The sequence below is a fragment of the Salmo trutta genome, chromosome 23, assembly GCF_901001165.1.
Source record: "Salmo trutta chromosome 23, fSalTru1.1, whole genome shotgun sequence".
Classification (NCBI taxonomy): Eukaryota; Metazoa; Chordata; class Actinopteri; order Salmoniformes; family Salmonidae; genus Salmo; species Salmo trutta.
In genome coordinates this window covers 42,270,463-42,289,012 of record NC_042979.1, presented here as the reverse complement: position 1 = coordinate 42,289,012, position 18,550 = coordinate 42,270,463, and the positions used below count along the sequence as shown (strand labels likewise).

Sequence of the window (18,550 nt, the reverse complement as noted above, 5' to 3'; positions counted from 1 at the left end):
ATCTAGGGTTGATACCCAAGCCAGCTGGTTGTTCGTTCTATCAGTTCGGTTGCCAGAGACGCGACCCAGTCGTTCAGTCTTTATGTTCTGTATCTATGGACAGAACAACCCAGTCGTTCGTTCTAAATGTTCCATTCCATACTGGCTGGCAACGTTTGTATCCCTTGCTTGCTAGCTAGCTAGCCAGCCAACTACGGCTAACTTAGTCACATCAAACAGTGCAGCCAGAATAACAGCAAAGTAGCTGCATTTGCATTTGTTTAACTGTTTTCTAATGACATTTATTTGGATACATCCATAACAATGAGCTAATGAGGCACAATTTCACCTGGCATAGAAAATGTGCTCTCTCCTCTGACTAGTTCATTACTATGGGTCAGCTGGAGATGAAATGTGAATATTGAAACAATGTTGCAAATGTCAGAGAGACAGACAGCAAGCAAATGTTAGTCTAAATGAAATGTGAGAATGTCTAGATGCTTTTTATAGTGGATATCAGGTTTATAAATTGCCTTGCTGGGCTGATGATTGCGCAATCAGATGGAACAGGGTAAATAGGCATTTTATCATAGCCGGTGGTAACTTTTGGATTATAAACTGGTTGGTTAGAGCCCTGAATGCTGATTGGCTGACAGCCGTGGTATATCAGACTGTATGGGTAAGACAAAATATTTATTTATACTGCTCTAGTTACGTTGGTAACCAGTTTATAATAGCAATAAGGCACCTCGGGGGTTTGTGGTATATGGCCAATATACCACGGCTAAGGCCTGTATCCAGGCACTCTTAAATAGACACCGGCTGGAATGCGGTTTTAATCAATCAGCATTCAGGATTAGAACCACCCGTTGTATAAACTGATAAAATACCACATACTGTGGTAGGACATTGGGAAGGTATAGATGTGCAATGGAACAGAGACCATGGGGGATAGAAGGATGCTGGATTGGTGCACACAAAACAAATCTGATCTAACAAGGTGGATATTCATCAAATCAGTCATGATTGGTGTATATTAACAGGCCCACAATGTGGTTACTAAAGTCAGATTTAGATATCTGGCTGTTTTAGCTGCATAACATTTAGAAGTAGTCCGTTTTCAGGTTTAGAAGAAGTGACTGCTAAATGCTAACTCCCGTTCGCATAATTTAAGCTGGTAGCATAGCTAGCATACAGAAATCTGTGGTGGTAGTCAAAGTTGTTTTTAACTGTAATGCAGTTGATTGGTGACTATGACATGAACATGTATTGGGTTTAACATCCATATAAGCATTATACTTTGATTTTACCTCAACATAGTGTGAAATACACATAAACATTAGCCTAAATGTAGGCTTATTTTGCTGCGGGACAATAACGAGATTCGGGATCTTTCCCCCCAACGTGTTTCCATGACATTTCCATTGTTTTGGTTGAGTTTCGTTGGCCTCTTTACCGCATCTATAAAGGTATGGAAATCTGGATACCTCCACCCTATAGCCATATAATAAGCAGGAAACAGCCACTTTAAATGAACAGATATTTATTATTCAGTTCATCTCTTAATACATCTCTACATTGTTATTACATCATCTCTATACAGATCGTTGCTATAAAAGAGACACTTGATCAGACGCCAATTTATTTATATCTACAAATATAAATAATCTTAGTTAGTACTATACATTACTCACCAATTTTTCTTTTTTAATTATCTGATCTCAGAGAAACATAATGTAAACATCAGCCATACACAGATAAACAGAGGCAACTTATCTTGGCTGTTAAAAATGTAAATATCTGTACATTATGAGTATAGCTATTTTCTACATTTAGTACATGCTTATTGTAAGGCTTCTCAAACTTGAGAGATTGGAAATGGACTATAAGTGAGCCCTGTGTGCAACTCTGTCGCCCAACGTTGCAGAGGAAATGCAAAACATTTATGTGAAAGGAAAAAATAAGTATGCCCCCAACTCTGTACCCTTTAAGGCTGATGTTTGCAGGTATTTCTGCCTGAGCCTGTGTCAAGATTTGGTTTCTTTACAGTCTATAACTAGTCCTATCCCTGTCAGTGTTAAAAAAAAACATTTGAGACCTCGGAGAAAACACAAGCCTCTCAGGACAGCATCTGGTCCCTTAAGTCTAGTAAGGAAAGACACGTTGTAGAGACACAGAACATGTGAACACCTTCTTCTGCACACTACATTAAAACAATAACTTGTTGGACATCGGTCTTTTAAAACTGATTTAAACGTTTCTGCACTGAGACTAAATTGACCATGTCAATTTACGTAATTCCAGGAAATAGATTTATCTGCTGAAATGTTTTCCCAAAAAATATTTAAGGACAAACAAGAACTCAAACAAAATGTTATTTTCCATATTGTATAGAGTATCAGAGCTTGGTGAGAATAAAAGCTCTGATAAAACGGCACGCTCAATTGAGGCATTTCACCGTTTCAGTCTGTAGTGCAATCACCGCCGTAGGAAACATTGATCACATGATTTAAACATGTTTGTTGAATTGTTGCTCAGTTGGTGGGGCAAAGAGCTTGCAACGCCAGGGTTGTGATTTCCACGGGGGGACTTGTACAAAACAATATGAACATGTATGCATTCACTACTGCAAGTGTCTCTGGATAAGAGCATCTGCTAAATGACTTAAATGTAACTCAGACCGTTCAGTACCTCTTCCCTGATATTTGTTCATGGTGGTATAACAAAGAGTCCTAAGAGAAAACTAATTCTGACTATTAGTAGTCTAGCGGTTAAGAATATTGGGCAAGTAACTGAAAGGTCGCTGGTTCGAATACCCCAGCCAAGTAGGTGAAACATCTGCTGACGTGCCCTTGAGCAAGGTATTTAACCTTAATTACTCCAGGGTTACTTCCCCTATATAGCAAAAGGAAGTATTCTGAAAGCGGTCAATCTTAAGGTATAGTAGGGGTGTAGCTCCTTTGTACAGCTCAAGTCATTACAGCAAGTTGCAACGGTAGCAGCAGCATTTGATAAACAAACAGTTAAGAGGCCTCACTTCCCTTTTTATCCCCAAAGGCCTGCAGGCAGTCATGTTCCTAAAGCTTCCATTTCCTCTTGGTTCTAGGAGTGAAGATAATAGTTGACTTAAGATGGAGCTATTTTTCATCCCTTCTACTTTTCTTCTCCATTTTTTTTTCAATACCTGGATCAAATAAATGTACTATGATTTTTTTCTTCTTCCACTGTTAAGTTTGCACCATGATAAGTAAGATAAAAAATATTTTTAACAAAGAATTGGTCCAAAATTAAATAAAAATAGCTTGTTGAATTTGTTGGGCTATAAATACTTTATTTTATTCTTTTTGAAAAAGGGAAATGCAAACTTATGCAAAACATAATCTTAATAGCCGAAATCTGATCAAATTTTTCACCCTGGCTCAGGAATTATGTGGAATCTTGAGGATTTTAGTTTCAGGAATGTCTGCTACCTTGACAAACACTTTTCCTTTCCATGCATCCAATGGAATACACACATTTCATATATTACTCCCTGTTACATATTTGAGAGCAATGATGGTTGAAGATAAATTCTACGATGTGACAGTTAAATAGCTTGGTTTTACGCAGCATTCAGCAATATGTTAGAAAACATATCTCTGAGGAGAAGGTCCTCTCTGCTAGCATTATAATTGTGTTTCCAATGTCCTTTGTTGATCGTCCTCCATGTCTACCTGTACCTCACAGAGGTAAGCTTAGCTTAATGATCCCCATTGCTAACGGTGACCGCCTCAGGACCAGCTGTGGAGGCGGGGAGGCGGGGCATCTTCTTCACTGGGCTTGGGATGTGCTGCTGGGAATAAGGAAGCAACATGTAAAAATCACTTCCTGTTTTCTAATGTCACTTTTTATGTATCTAATATAATGATTTAATATGGAACAATGGAGCTTGTTTTTTTTCTGTCTCTGTGTGCGTTTAGTTATTTTTATGTGTGGTGCCTGCATGCAAACTAAATGTCTTTCAGTGACCTAGCCTCCATACAATGTGCTGCTTCCAGCCACTAGTTTATGTGTATGAGTAGTGTCCGCGGGTGTCACGTCCTGACCCTAGTAAGATGTAATTTTCTATAGTAGAGTAGGTCAGGGCGTGTTTTGTGTTTTTCTATGTTTAAGTTCTAGTTTTTCTATTTCTATGTTGGGGTTGTTTTGGTTCATCTCCAATTGGAGGCAGCTGATCCTAGTTGCCTCTGATTGGAGATCATATTTAAGTAGGTTTTTTTTAGCAGACGCTCTTATCCAGAGTGACTTACAGTAGTGAATGCATACATTTATTATTATATTTTTTTTTTTCGTGGGAATCGAACCCACAACCCTGGCGTTGCACACACCATGCTGGCGTTGCAAACACCATGCTCTACCAACTGAGCCACAGGGAAGACTATTCCAGCTCCACGAAGGAAGCCTCCAGTGATGATCCACGGCACGGAACCTGTAGTGATGATCCACGGCACGGAGCCTGCAGTGACGGCCCACAGTCCGGAACCTCCGGAGACGGCCTACAGTCCGGAACCTCCGGAGACGGCCTACAGTCCGGAACCTCTTGAGAAGTTCCCCAGCCCAGAGCCTCCAGCGACAGCCTGCAGCCCAGAACCTCCAGCAATGAGCTACATTCCGGTTCATTCGACGACGATCCACGGTCAGGTGGTAATAAAGCAGAAGGATCAGCGGGTGGAGCAGGGAGTACGCCCAGAACTGGAGCCGCCTCCTATGCTGGAGGTTAAGGTTATGTGGACTGCATTTGAGCCGCCATAGACGATTATCACCCTCCCTACCCTCCCTTTTGTTTTGTGGTGTTTTTTTTTGGTTTGTTGCATTCTGATTGGAGATCATATTTAAGTAGGGGTTTTTATCTTCCTGTTTTGTGGGTTATTATCTTTTGAGTAGTGTTTGTTTCTCTCTGCGTCACGGTTTGTTGTTTTTGTATATTCAGTTATTTAGTGTATTGCATTACGTTTCACAAATAAATAATAATGTGGAACTACAAACACGCTGCACCTTGGTCCGCTCCTTTAAACAGCCGTGACAGCAGGGTTGGGAATATTATTTAATTTATAAATGATTTGATTTCTGATTTACGTTGAACAATACAATTGTATTGTACCTCAGTGGCTGTGGTGGAGTTGACCAGGCCAGCCTCCAGGGGCAAGTCGTCGTTCAGGGAGCGTCTGGAGTACTCCCGACGGTGCTTTTCGTCCACCCGGGTCAGATACCACGTCCCAGGGAACAGCTCCTCCACAGCGCCCTGGGGCACGTACGGTGCTGGATGGGAAAGGGAAGGACATGGCTTCAAATGAAACATGAGTTCAATAAAGGCTCAGGCCTTTTTGTGTGTGTATGTGTGTGTGTGTGTGAGTTGTGTGTGTGTATGAGTAGTTTGTGTGTGTGTGTGTGTGGACATACCTAGGTGGTGGGTCTCTTCTCTCAGCTGCATGTTTTCAGCGAAAATGGCAGGTGACACCTTCCTCCTGGAGTCCAGTCTGGCCTTCAGGTCACACAGGCTGGCACAGAGCTTATCCAATCCAGAGCCTGAGGGAGGGAGGGAGGGAGACGGCCAACCAACAGACAATAAATAAAGACCCAATACCTACTCATTCATAGTTCAACTAAATAACCAATGCTCAGTCCAAAAACAACCAGCTCAGTTCATAAGCCCTAAGCACTAGACAATTCTCTTTCCCCTCATTTACCCAGCCATCTAATCCAGAAGTGTCAAGACTAGAGGGAGGGGGCAACGGGTTCATTTCTAGCTCCTTGGAGGGTAAATATCAGTGGAACCCATCTCTATTGACAAGGTGTTTCCCCCATCCCATACAGGTGACGACCGCAGTGTGAGGTGAACCTACCAGGCGTGGCGTCCTGGGAGACTCGGAGGGAGTAGAGTGTGGCGGCAAACCCTGAGCCGTAGGAGAACAGGCCGATTCTCTGGCCCGCCAGGTGCTGAGGTGTGTGTCTGTCCAGGAACAAACGTGTTACACACACACGCACAAACACTCCCTATGTGTGCCTCTCCATAACTATCATTTTAGCAACACTTAATTACAGTGTCCTTATTGCTACAGTACTGAGATGTCTAAGTATTGTAATAACACAGTTATACTGTATTTACACTGTGCTTAGGTTAGTAAGGACAATGTAACACTGAGTAATTACAAACGTTGTCACACTGTACTTTGACATAATTACACAGTAATAATGACACTAATATTATGTGCATTTCTTCTTACTGATGACTAATTCAAGTAGTAAGTTAATGTAATAATTTAAGTAGCACCTTTTATGTAAAATGAGTTTACTCTGATTCATACGAGACTTACTGTGCGATGACAGAAGCAAGGCAGCCGTAGACAGAGGGGGTGTACATGTTGCCGTTCTGGTTGGAGACGAGGAGGGAAGCCTTGGTCTTTTGATCAAACATCTCTGTGCTGGCCTTCATGAAGGCCTTCTCCACATCCCTGTTGAAGTAGGTCTCCTCCGGCTTCACCTCCCTGCTCAGCACAGACGGAAGGATAGAGCCTTTTAGAGTCATATATACTGTGCATTCGGAAAGTACTCAGACCCCTTGACTTTTTCCACATTTTGTTAGGTTAGTCTTATTCTAAAATCGATTAAATCTTTTTTTTCATCAATCTACACACAAGACTCCATGACAAAGCAAAAACAGGTTTTTAGAATTTTTTTGCAAATGTATAAAAAAATTGAACTGAAATATCACATTTACATAAGTGTTCAGACCCTTTACTCAGTACTTTGTTGAATCAGCTTTGGCAGCGATTACAGCCTCGAGTCTTCTTGGGTATGACGCTACAAGCTTGGCACACCTGTATTTGGGAAGTTTCTCCCATTCTTCTCTGCAGATCCTCTCAAGCTCTGTCAGGGGGGATGGGAGCGTTGCTGCACAGCTATTTTCAGGTCTCTCCAGAGATGTTAGATCGGGTTCAAGTCCGGGCTCTGGCTGGGCCACTCAAGGACATTCAGAGACTTGTTCTGAAGCCACTCCTGCGTTGTCTTGGCTGTGTGCTTAGGGTCGTTGTCCTGTTGGAAGGTGAACCTTCACCCCAGTCTGAGGTCCTGAGCACTTTCATCAAGGATCTCTGTATTTTGCTCCGTTCATCTTTGCCTCGATCCTGACTAGTCTCCCAGTCCCTGCTGCTGAAAAACATCCCCACACCATGATGCTGCCACCTCCATGCTTCACCGTAGGGATGGTGCCAGGTTTCCTCCTGCAATCTTGGTTTCATCAGACCAGAGAATCTTGTTTCTCATGGTCTGAGAGTCTAGATGCCTTTTGACAAACTCCAAGCGGTCATGTGCCTTTTACTGAGGAGTGGCTTCCATCTGGCCACTCTACCATAAAAGGCCTGAAGGTTCTCCCATCTCCACAGAGGAACTCTAGAGCTCTATCAGAGTGACAATCGGGTTCTTGGTCACCTCCCTGACTAAGGTCCTTCTCCCCCGATTGCTCAGTTTGGCCAGCTCTTGGAAGAGTCTTGATGGTTCCAAACCTCTTCCATTTAAGAATGATGGAGGCCACGGTGTTCTTGGGGACCTTCAATGCTGCAGACATTTTTTGGTATCTTTCCCCAGATCTGTGCCTTGACACAATCCTGTCTCGACGCTCGACGGACAATTCCTTCGACTTCATGGCTTGGTTTTTGCTCTGACATGCACTGTTAACTGTGGGACCTTATATAGACAGGTGTGTGCCTTTCCAAATCATGTCCAATCAATTGAATTTACCGCAGGTGGACTCCAATCAAGTTGTAGAAACAACTCAAAGATGATCAATGGAAACAAGATACACCTGAGTTCAATTTTGAGTCTCATAGCAAAGGGTCTGAATACTTATGTAAATAAGGTGTTTTTTAAATATTTTTAATAGATTTGCAAAGATTTCTTAACCTGTTTTCCATTGTCATTATGGGGTATTTTGTGTAGATTGCTGAGGATTTCTTTTACTTTTTTCTTTTTTAGATTAAGCCTTTAACGTAACAAAATGTCGAAAGTCAGGGATCTGAATACTTTTGAAAGGCACTGTATTATAGAGCCGTTTACATGCTGTTCTGGGGACAAACTGGAACAGCATCGCATTTGAGATTTTTCATGCTCTCACCTTTGTTGTTGTAATTGTAACGTCCTTATTATGTAACTGGTCTTTTTTTGCTGCATTTTTGTGAAGCAGGGCTCTCTGGGACTTCCCTATGTAAATAAAGGCTCAATAATATTTTATACATGTATTCCAATCAGGAGTTATGGTAATCTTGGTTGGATTATGTTTGGAGGATCGTAATTACTTGAATAAATGTGCCATTTTGGCTCCCGAGTGGCGCAGTAGTCTAAGGCACTTCATCACAGTGCTAGAGGCATCACTACAGACCCTGGTTCGATTCCAGGCTGTATCACAACCGGCCGTGATTGGAAGTCCCATAGGGCGGCGCACAATTGGCCCAGCGTCGTCCGGCTTAGGGTTTGGCCGGGGTAGGCCGTCATCATAAAATAAGAATTTGTTCTAAACCTCTAAGGATCAAACCCTTTTTTCAATTTCCGCCTAAAATGACATACCCAAATCTAACTACCTGTAGCTCAAGATCTGAAGCAAGGATATGCATATTCTTGATACCGTTTGAAAGGAAACACTTTGAAGTTTGTGGAAATATTAAATTAATGTAGGAGAATATAACACATTAGATCTGGTAAAAGATAATACAAACAAAAAACATGTGTTTTTTCCCCCCCATCATCTTTGAAATGCAAGAGAAAGGTCACAATGTACTATTCCAGGTTGGGCACAATTTTAATTTTGGCCACTAGATGGCAGTGTATGTGCAAAGTTTTAGACTGAGTCAATTAACCATTGCATTTCTGTTCAAAATGTTGTATCAAGACTGCCCAAATGTGCCTAATTGGTTAATTAATACATTTTCAAGTTCATAACTGTACACTCTCCTCAAACAATAGCATGGCATTATTTCACTGTAATAGCTACTGTAAATTGGACAGTGCAGTTAGATTAAAAATAATTTAAGCTTTCTGCCCATATCAGATATGTCTATGTCCTGGGAAATGTTCTTGTTACTTACAACCTCATGCTAATCACATTAGCCTACATTAGCTCAACTGTCCCGCGGACACACACACACACACACCAATCCTGTATTTTTTTTTAACTGACTTGCCTAGTTAAATAAAGGTTAAATCATTTTTTTTTTTTATTGTAGATGTGTGTGGGAATAATATATCTTTGATAATTTATGACCAATCAAAAGGTAGTGAACTACGTAGCTAATAAGGTGCAAGCCTGACGGTGGAGTTCTAACCTGAAGGCCTCCAGGCCACTGAATGGTCCAGTCTCTGTGTTGGGCCTGGGGTGGTTGAGGAAGTCACTGAGCACCAGACGGGCTAAGGACTTCTGCACCAGCTTGCAGTAGGGAGAGTGGAACACCATGTAGCCAAAGTCCTCCAGGCTGAAACGCTTGTCCACACCCTCTGTATAGAACATAGGACATGTTTTGAGCCAAACTGACAGGTGTAGCAGGAAAGCCAAGACCATCATCAAGGACCTCAGCCACCCGAGCCACGGCCTGTTCACCCTGCTTCAATCACTCAGACGCGGGCAGTATTTGAGCATTGTGGCAAAAACTGTAAGACTGGCCAATAGCTTCTACCACCAGACCATCAGGCTGCTGAACAGCCACCACTAGTCACCTAGCTGCTCCCCCTGTCTCCCACAACCCTGTGCATGTAACTAATAAACTCATCTAATCTAAAACTAAATACACGGTTTTACTCAGATGGTCAATGATAAAACCGAACATACTGGGGTCAAATACTACAGTATCAAATACTTTTAAATACCCAAGCTATCTCAGAAACAACAGAAACAATGGACTAGTCCCAAACTATAAACTAAGTCAGCACACCTGAAATACACATATTGGAAGTATTTGAAAGTATTTGGCATAATGTATTTGATCCAGGTCTGCTAGAAAGGCCGTACCAAGATTTCAATCAAGCTCAAGGTTGGATAAGTTCCATATTGATATTGGGAAAAAATACAAGCTTTGGTTAAAATGGTCTCTGATACTACAGAGGTGGGTGATACAAGGACAAAGTATTCAGGATCACTGTCCAATCTTGTGCCTAACCGAACTACCCTCTGCGATGACATTAGCAACAGGCTACTTTCACTAAACCAATTTCAGGCCGCAGTGGAAATGAACTTTAGTTAACTACTTAAGACTATAAAGGGAACTATAGTCCTGGCCTAAGCCCACTTTACCTACTTAGGATTTAGCCTAAAGTGTTTGAATTAACCTGAGTGTTTGAATTAACCAAGGCCTGTTGAAAAGGTATGGTGGATGCATTGAAATGAACAATGTTGTTATCAATTTTTAAACAAGCAAAGTGCATCTTACAAAATGTACAAATGCTAATTTCTCTCACCTTTTTGCCACTGTGCATGGATCTTGTTGCGATAGACAGAGTAACAGCGATCTAACGCGCTGAGGTAGCACTCGATAGACAGCTTTCCGTCCACCACAGGATATTCTGACGCCATATCTGGCTTGTAGAAGTCGTAGGCGTGCTGCATGTGTGTACCCCGCAGACCTGCAAGGTCAAACATGACGCACCATTTTATTCCATGTGTAACTCTGTGTTGTTGTTTTTGCTGCCCTGCTTTGCTTTAACTTGGCCAGGTTGCAGTTGTAAATGAGAACTTGTTCTCAACTAGCCTACCTGGTTAAATAAAGGTAAAATAAAAAATAATTCACCCATTGTACAGCAGGGTTGGTGTCAATCCCAATTCAATTCTAGTCAATTCACAAAGTAAACCAAATTCCAATTCCACAGTTTCCTCATTGAAAAGCATTGAAAGGAATTGGAATTTCGGCAGCAGTGTAAAGTACTTTTAAGTACTACTTACGTTGTTTTTTTGGGTATCTGTACTTTACTTTTTATATTTTTGACAACTTCTACTCCACTACATTCCTAAAGAAAAGAATGTACTTTTTACTCCATACAATTTCTCTGACACCCAAAAGCACTCATTATGCTTAGCAGGACAGGAAACTTGTCTAATTCATGCACTTATCAAGTGAACATCCCTGGTCATCTCTACTGCCTCTGATCTCGCAGACTAAACACAAATGCTTAGTTTGTAAATGATGTCTGAGTGTTGAACTGTGCCCCTGGCTATCTGTAAATAAAAAATAAAAAAATTAAATTGTGCCATCTGGTTTGCTTAATATAAGAAATTAAATTATTTATACTTTTACTTTTTATACTTAAGTACATTTAAAACCAAATACTTTTTAAAACTTTTACTCAAGTAGTATTTTACTGGGTGACTTTCACTTTTACTTGAGTAATTTTCTTTTAAAAGGTATCTTTACCTAAGTATGAAAACGTGGTACTTTTTCCATCACTGAATTTCAGTGTACTTCCCAAATTGACTGGAATTGTTTTGGAATTGACCCCAACCAGGTTGTACAGCATCACATGTATTCAGCCTGACACTGGATGAATGGCTGGCTATCTATGAAATGGAAACGTACTTGTGGTGTCTTTGACGCATGGCTTGTTGAAATGGAAACAAAGCTGTGTATTCATCAGTAAGATGAGCAGTGAGTGATAGTGTGTGTGTATGTATGTATGTGTGTGTACACGCTTGTGTGTTAATACAATAGGTCTGAGGTGTACTATTGAACTGACATTGACCTGAATGACATTAACAAACAACAACAGAGGAACTGTGTCTAAAATAAACAGGCTGGGGGGAGTCATGCTTCAGTCATCGTGTTAACATCAACTATTTACACACAGTAGGATATTGACCTACCTCTGTCAAAAGCCAGTGGGGCATTGGGCCCTACCAACATGGCTATCGCACCGGCGCCCCCTGTCGGCCGGGCACTTCCTGTGGCGTAAACTGCAATGTCTCCTGCCACCACCAGGGCATAACGACCTGCAGGGCAGAAAGAGACGTCAGTAAGCAGACAGGTAACACAAATACTGAATATTCTTTATGAATAACAGATGATTTCTTCTCTCACTATGGTCTAAGTCTAAGGTAGGTCCATTTAGAGGCAGTGTGTCAGACTTAAGAAATACGTCTGTGTGTTTTTCAGTCAAATATTTGACTAAAATAGACAGTCACACACAGTCAAACACACCAGACTTGGGAAGGTCAACAAAACGTTGACACAATGTTAAAAACAACGCCTCTCACCGTCCCAGGAGCTAGACTCCACCCAGTTGACGGCGTTGAAGAGGGCGGCGGTGCCCCCATAGCAAGCGTTGGTCGTGTCAATCCCCTCCACGTCCGTGTTGCCCGATTCCTCGAACAGCTGCATCACCACCGTCTTCACCGACTTGGATTTGTCGATAATGGTCTCAGTGCCCACCTCCAGACGACCCACCTGGTCGTAGGAGAGGCCATTCCTTTCCATCAGCCGCTGGACCACCGTCAGGCAGAGGGAGTTGATGTCCTCGCAGTCCGAGCAGAAGCCCATACGCGCCTGGCCCAGGCCCACCGTGTACTTGCCGGCCGACACGCCGTCAAACTGCTCCAGCTCAGCCTGGTCCACGTACTGTGACGGGAAGTAGATCTCCAGGGCGATGACGCCCACATCTTTGGGCCACGTGGCCTCGCCGTTGGCTGGGGCTGATCCAGGCATTCTGTATGAGCTGGTTGGGAGAGAGAGAAGACAAGGATGAAGAGAGGTTTTAGAGAGATGTCAATATGGGGAGATTTATTAATGGTGGAATGTGAGGTCAATAGGTTGATAAGGGCTGAGAATTAAGTGTAACAGAGTAGTTCACATCGTTATCCAGACCAGGGGGAGCGAACCAGGGACGTTCTGCACAAAGACACTTAGCAGTCTAACCAATCGCTCCAACAAAACCAATCAGAATGGCATTCTGAAGCTGGTATCAAAAGGTGCATAATATTTCAAACATACATACTTTTGGTAGAAGTAAATCAATTGGGAAAATGGCAGCTTGCATAACACCTGTTCTGAGTGTTCTCCCAGTGTGTTGAAGCTTGCCAGCAAATATTGGCTTCCTTGCTAAATGAACACACAAGCCCATTGGCAGCACACGCAAGGCGATGTTGGACGGAATGGAGACGCTAGCTAGCTACAACGAGAATAGGAGAAGGATAAAAGGTTTTGGAGTAGAGGAATATGGAAGGTGGATGGACGAACTTGAATCTGGCCCAGCGGTGGCAGGTCATGTAATAGTGGAAGCGGATTAAATGTTTGTTTCTGTTGGCATGAGTGAAGTTGGTAAGAATGGGCCTAGTGGTTAGAGCGTTGGACTAGTAACCGAAAGGTTGCAAGATCGAATCCCTGAGTTGACAAGTTAAAAATCTGTCGTTCTGCCCCTGAACAAGGCAGTTAACCCACTGTTCCTAGGCCGTCATTGTAAATAAGAATTTGTTCTTAACTGACTTGCCTAGTTAAGTAAAAGAAAAAAAGAATGACCGGATGACGATAATAAACAACAATGGAGCTAAAATAGCACAAGTTGGGAAAGAACACCAGTTTCTGGTTGGATTATGTTTCATGAATAAAGATGTTTATTTGGGAGACCCGTTCGCGGTTACTAAGATGGTGACAGACGAATTGGAAAAGGTGGAGTCGGGTCACAGTGACCAAGAGCGGTATCGCAAGAGGAAAAAGCTTTGTGGCTCTTTAAACTTTCAACGTGGAAAGTCAGTTAAGAAGAAATTCGTATTCACAATGACGGCCTACCATTTTGCTTTATATAAGGAATTTGAAAGGATTTATACTTTTGATACTTAAGTATATTTCAGAAATGACATTTAGTTTTGATACTTAAGTATATTTAAAACCAAATACTTTTAGAATTTTACTCAAGTAGTATTTCACTGGGTGACTTTTACTTGAGTAATGTTCTATTAAGGTATCTTTACTTTTACTCAAGTATGACAATTGGGTATTTTTTCCACCACTGTGGAAGATACTCCCCCTTCTCAGGTTAGAGCCTGTGTCGGGATCTGAGTAGACATTTTAAACTGACTGAAGGATTACATTGGTTTGTGGGGGAAGTCTGAAAAACATACCAGCCTTCTTCTTATTATAATTTGTCTTTTTGGACTACATCCCAAAAGGTGCATTTACGCCACCTACTGGGTGGGGTGAAAACTGAACGACTTTAACGCCGAAAAAAGGGAATAGGGGAAGTGTTGTTCATCAGGGAAGCAAACAATGTGATCAGCATTTGTCTTGCAGTAGTGAGTAATCGCGCAAGTATGGTTTACGCGTTACTATTAACTCTATCGTCTCCTTTTTCGTGATTTTTTTAGCTAGCTAACGTTAACTGGCTAATAAAAATCCAAGAGAGTTGGATTGGAAGCTAGCTAGCTAATGTTAGCTCTGCAAGTCCATGGTTGGTCTGCCATCAAGTGTGTCAGAACGACAATATAGTGGAAGAGGATAGCCCTGTTATGGCTATCCTAACTACAGCTACAATCTCTACAAGCCATGTAATCCAATTCTAGCTGATGACAGCTAGCTAGCTACTTAGGAAATTCGATTACTAGCTATGGCAAAAAGATGTCCGTTCACATAATCAGGCGTCGAGGACATTCACAAAACCATCGACGATTGGTATCATCTTACCTTACAATCATAGGATAATGACAAGATGTCTGTTTGCTGTCCTTTGAGGCGAACTAACCAGATCATAAGGTCAGAACTCGATGTGACCACAGTCGGACGAAAGAACGGACGGACCAGCTTCCGTTTCGAATTCTCTGAACAACCGTTCGACGTAGAATGTTACAATGTAGCGCGCTAGTTCCGCTCGTCTACCACGTTTGTTACTTTGTAATAACAGTGGTACTTTGTAAAAGGGCATCACCTGGCAGCACGATATGCATCCAAGATTAGATTTAGGATATATTCTACTAATACCATAAAAATAATTTGCAACTTAATTCAGCACCCACAGCAATCTAACTTGGAGCAAAATTGATATGCACCTAAATTAATAGTCGTATAGGTTAATAATGTGGATCAACGTTTCTTAGGCTGTATCAATTTACATTACCTTATCAATTTTTGACTGCAAAGTAAACAGAATACTGATGATTTATCCATCACAGACAGAACACTCCGTTGACCATCTTGACCCTTGTGTACAGAAGCCTAACTTTTATCGTCACCTAATTTAAAATAAGATATTCCATAAAACCAAAAATTGGTGTAGCCTATTTAATTGGTATAATTACTTTTACAGTAGCCTGTACCGCTATAGCCCAGTATACCATCGTGTGGATTGGAGAAAGGCAATCCCGTAATCAATCCGTGTACTCACCTTGAAAAAGTAAGTGGTCTAATCACTTAAATTATAGAACCAGCCAAACTTTAGTCCCTTCACACTTTCTTGGTAGTAACTAATGAATTCAACATGCAAAACATCAATCCATTTATATATGACCAGTGTACTGTACCTGTGAACGACACCCCGTTTTCCAAGTGCCGAATACATGTCCAATCATAACAGAGATCCAAAGTTCTGAAGTTTCGGCATTGCCCACCCCTTTACGTTTCCGACCAATCGACGAGAGGTAAAGAGAGACCATGCGCCGCAGCAGTCGAAGCGGTTCAATGGGGTGAGTGAATGACGGTGTATGGTGAGAGAGTACGAGCCAATCAGGGAGCACGTCTGACTGCTGGCGAGGTAGTCAGAGACCTCCAGGCTCGAATCCGCGAGGAAGCTGAAGTGTCTCCTTGACGACCAGGGGCTGGGTATTCACGTGCATGGTATTGGTGGATCTCCTCATCCTGCCATTGATCATGAACTTTCCTCTTTTCTTTCTTGCTTTAAAAGGAACACTTATACAACCGTTTGGCCTGTGTAGGCCGTCATTGTAAATAAGAATTTGTTCCTAACTGCCTTGCCTAGTTAAATAAAAGGTAAAGAATATATTTGGAAAAAATGAAGTAAAAATATACACCATGTGCTTGGTGGCTAGGCTACTGAGATTTTTCCTATAATAAACCCAACAGTCAGAATAAAATATAATCATGATATTCTAAAATAATAATAATATTCTATTCAATATGTTGGAAGAATAGGCAAATTGTATTTATCCTAAAGGGGACTTTAGGCATATCTGGGAGATTTTATTGGTAAAAATTGCTTCCAAATTCAGTCAAAACTGAGTCCTTATTTAGGCCAAGGTCAAAGAGCAGTATATATTTATTGGTCCTATCTCACCCAGCAAGTGTTCAATGTCCTGACCCAACCAACAACTTTGTTTCTCAAGTAAAGTACTCAAGCAACCAGTGCATAAAATATTTCATAGCTTGAAGTTTTTCTTGTATGTTGGGACAGTGTTTTGACTGCATGGTGCATTTTAAGATTACAGTTTACAATGCATGTCTTTGAAAATGATTCTATAGTATGGCTTGCTCTCTGTGAGGGTGCCATTGCTCTCACAATGGGAAATAGTAACATACTGTAACACTGTAAGTGAACCCAGTGTACTTGATCATAATTTTCTCTGAAACCAAACCAGTGACAGTTAAAGCATATGAGTGACACCACCTGGTTACCGCAATGAGAGAGCTAGGTTTTTGTAGATAAAGAAAAGCTCTGATTGTGTGCTTTTAGTAGCCTATTGATCATGTTAAAACTAAAAACCAATAAAGCTTGACATCTTTTAGTAAATGTTGGTTGCACATAACAATAAGTCTTAGGTTTTTAGATGTTAGTGAGTTAAATTGTAGTTATATCTTTGTTTTTATGTTTGTCTGATTGGATCTTATGCTACTTTTTCAAGGATGCATATTTATCCTCTTTAATGTTTACAAATTTATCAAAGAATAACTAACGAGTAACGACCCTCCCTTTAATGTTCATATTGTTTAAGTATCTATCTGTAACAGGGTTAGAAAATGTCCCTGTTCAGTGGCTTTCACACAAAATGTATTGTTTTTCATATGGTAAGAGTAACCTCTATTGGTATAATGTGATACTGCAGTTCTGTGGTTACATCATGATTTTTGCAATCTCCAGGGCCCAATTTTCAAAAAGGTACCTGCAGGATTTTCCCAATAGGATAGGATTAAATGTTAGAATCTGTTTTTTCAAAACTGAAGAATGTGATTAGGATTCTCCGGATAGGGATAAGGATTTGGTCATCCAATCTCACCTTTAAAATCAGGATTAAATGTTTTTTTTTGCTTTTTTCAAAACTCAAAAAAGGTAGTGATTAGGATAGTTTTGATCCACTGGAAGGGTGGAGTCAGGGTGGCACTACAACCTAGAAATTTCTATGTAATGAAAGTGAGCATCTGAAAACCAAAGGTTCATTGTATTAAATTGACTGCAGTATAGGTATGTGGTAAATTGTTATTGAAAAGTGTCAAATACTTATAAGTGATATGCAGGCTCTATTATTTTCAATCAATGTATCTTTATTCATGTACAGTAGTTTACTCATTTGTTTCCCTTTGACAGTGTAGCAGTAGTAGCACAGCCTGTCCAGTAGATGGCAAGGTGTAGGCCTGTTCAAAGCACTGAAAATCCGGATTCTGTGATATCTGGATCAGAATGATCCTAACCGATTGTTTTCTTAAAAACCGTCTCAAACAAAGCCAGACTGATCTGATCCTGGATAGCATAGAAGAGGATTACAGAATCCGCATCATTCTGATCCAAATACAAAGTTTTGAAAAACGAAATGTTGTAACATAACTTGCCCAGTTATATAGAGACCTATCCAAATGTGGATTGTAATTTCATGCAATTCTGGACTTTGGCCCCAGGGCCCAGTTTTTCAATTTTGAAATTTAGTTGTGCATCAGCTATTTTTCTCTTGTTATGTCAGTCACTGACAGGACACTCAATTAACCTATGTCAGCAAACAATTTTTAGATTGGTAAATTAGTCTAGCCAGCTATCATGATTGAATTACCGACTGGGGGGGCCCCACTGATTTTGTTAGTCACTCTCATTCAGTGTAAAAACGACTAGTTGGAGCTTGTCTGACCGGTTGGCTGTGAATGCCCTCACCCACTACTCAATGCTGATAGTTAAGATTCTGAGTCATTATAGCCTGTACTCAATGCTGATAGTTAAGATTCTGACTCATTATAGCCTGTACTCAATGCTGATAGTTAAGATTCTGACTCATTATAGCCTGTACTCAATGCTGATAGTTAAGATTCTGACTCATTATAGCCTGTACTCAATGCTGATAGTTAAGATTCTGACTCATTATAGCCTGTACTCAATGCTGATAGTTAAGATTCTGACTCATTATAGCCTGTACTCAATGCTGATAGTTAAGATTCTGACTCATTATAGCCTGTACTCAATGCTGATAGTGAGACAGAATCTTAACTACACACTATCTGGCAAGAATAAGGCAGATATGTCCATATCCAGAATTTCATTGGCTCTTTGTCACCACCACACATTACCAAACACACACTTCATAGTTTTATGAAAGAAAGTAAATAATCACGCATATTAACACTGGTAATGCAGCTATACA

The 18,550-nt window shown here is 41.0% G+C and overlaps 1 protein-coding gene across 4 annotated transcripts; it reads right to left on the bottom strand.

Annotated features, from left to right (window-relative positions):
- Nucleotides 1–1,505: 1,505 nt before the first annotated feature.
- On the bottom strand, nt 1,506–15,549 carry hmgcs1 (3-hydroxy-3-methylglutaryl-CoA synthase 1 (soluble)). Of its 4 annotated transcripts, none has more exons than XM_029710389.1 (10): nt 15,497–15,549; nt 12,245–12,702; nt 11,855–11,980; nt 10,459–10,623; nt 9,333–9,501; nt 6,333–6,503; nt 5,862–5,968; nt 5,419–5,544; nt 5,120–5,277; nt 1,506–3,811 (listed from the first exon to the last, which is right to left on the bottom strand). In XM_029710389.1, exons 1-10 carry the CDS (start codon nt 15,532–15,534, stop codon nt 3,719–3,721), a joined length of 1,611 nt encoding a protein of 536 aa, XP_029566249.1. In that variant the 5' UTR covers nt 15,535–15,549; the 3' UTR covers nt 1,506–3,718. The 4 variants fall into 4 exon arrangements, with proteins under 4 accessions (XP_029566249.1, XP_029566250.1, XP_029566252.1 ...); XM_029710390.1 differs by having other exon boundaries at nt 1,506–3,808; XM_029710392.1 differs by lacking the exon at nt 15,497–15,549 and adding an exon at nt 15,361–15,487.
- Nucleotides 15,550–18,550: the final 3,001 nt, after the last annotated feature.

Excerpts from the sequence above, each read along its gene's own strand:
- hmgcs1 (XM_029710389.1), bottom strand. The coding sequence starts at position 15,534 with ATGTATTCGGCACTTGGAAAACGGGGTGTCGTTCACAG. Across the intron at positions 6,504-9,332 it reads AGTGGCCTGGAGGCCTTCAG|GGAGGTGAAGCCGGAGGAGA; the intron begins GTTAGAACTCCA and ends TGTGCTGAGCAG. Across the intron at positions 5,969-6,332 it reads CTTGCTTCTGTCATCGCACA|ACACACACCTCAGCACCTGG; the intron begins GTAAGTCTCGTA and ends GTTCCTGGACAG.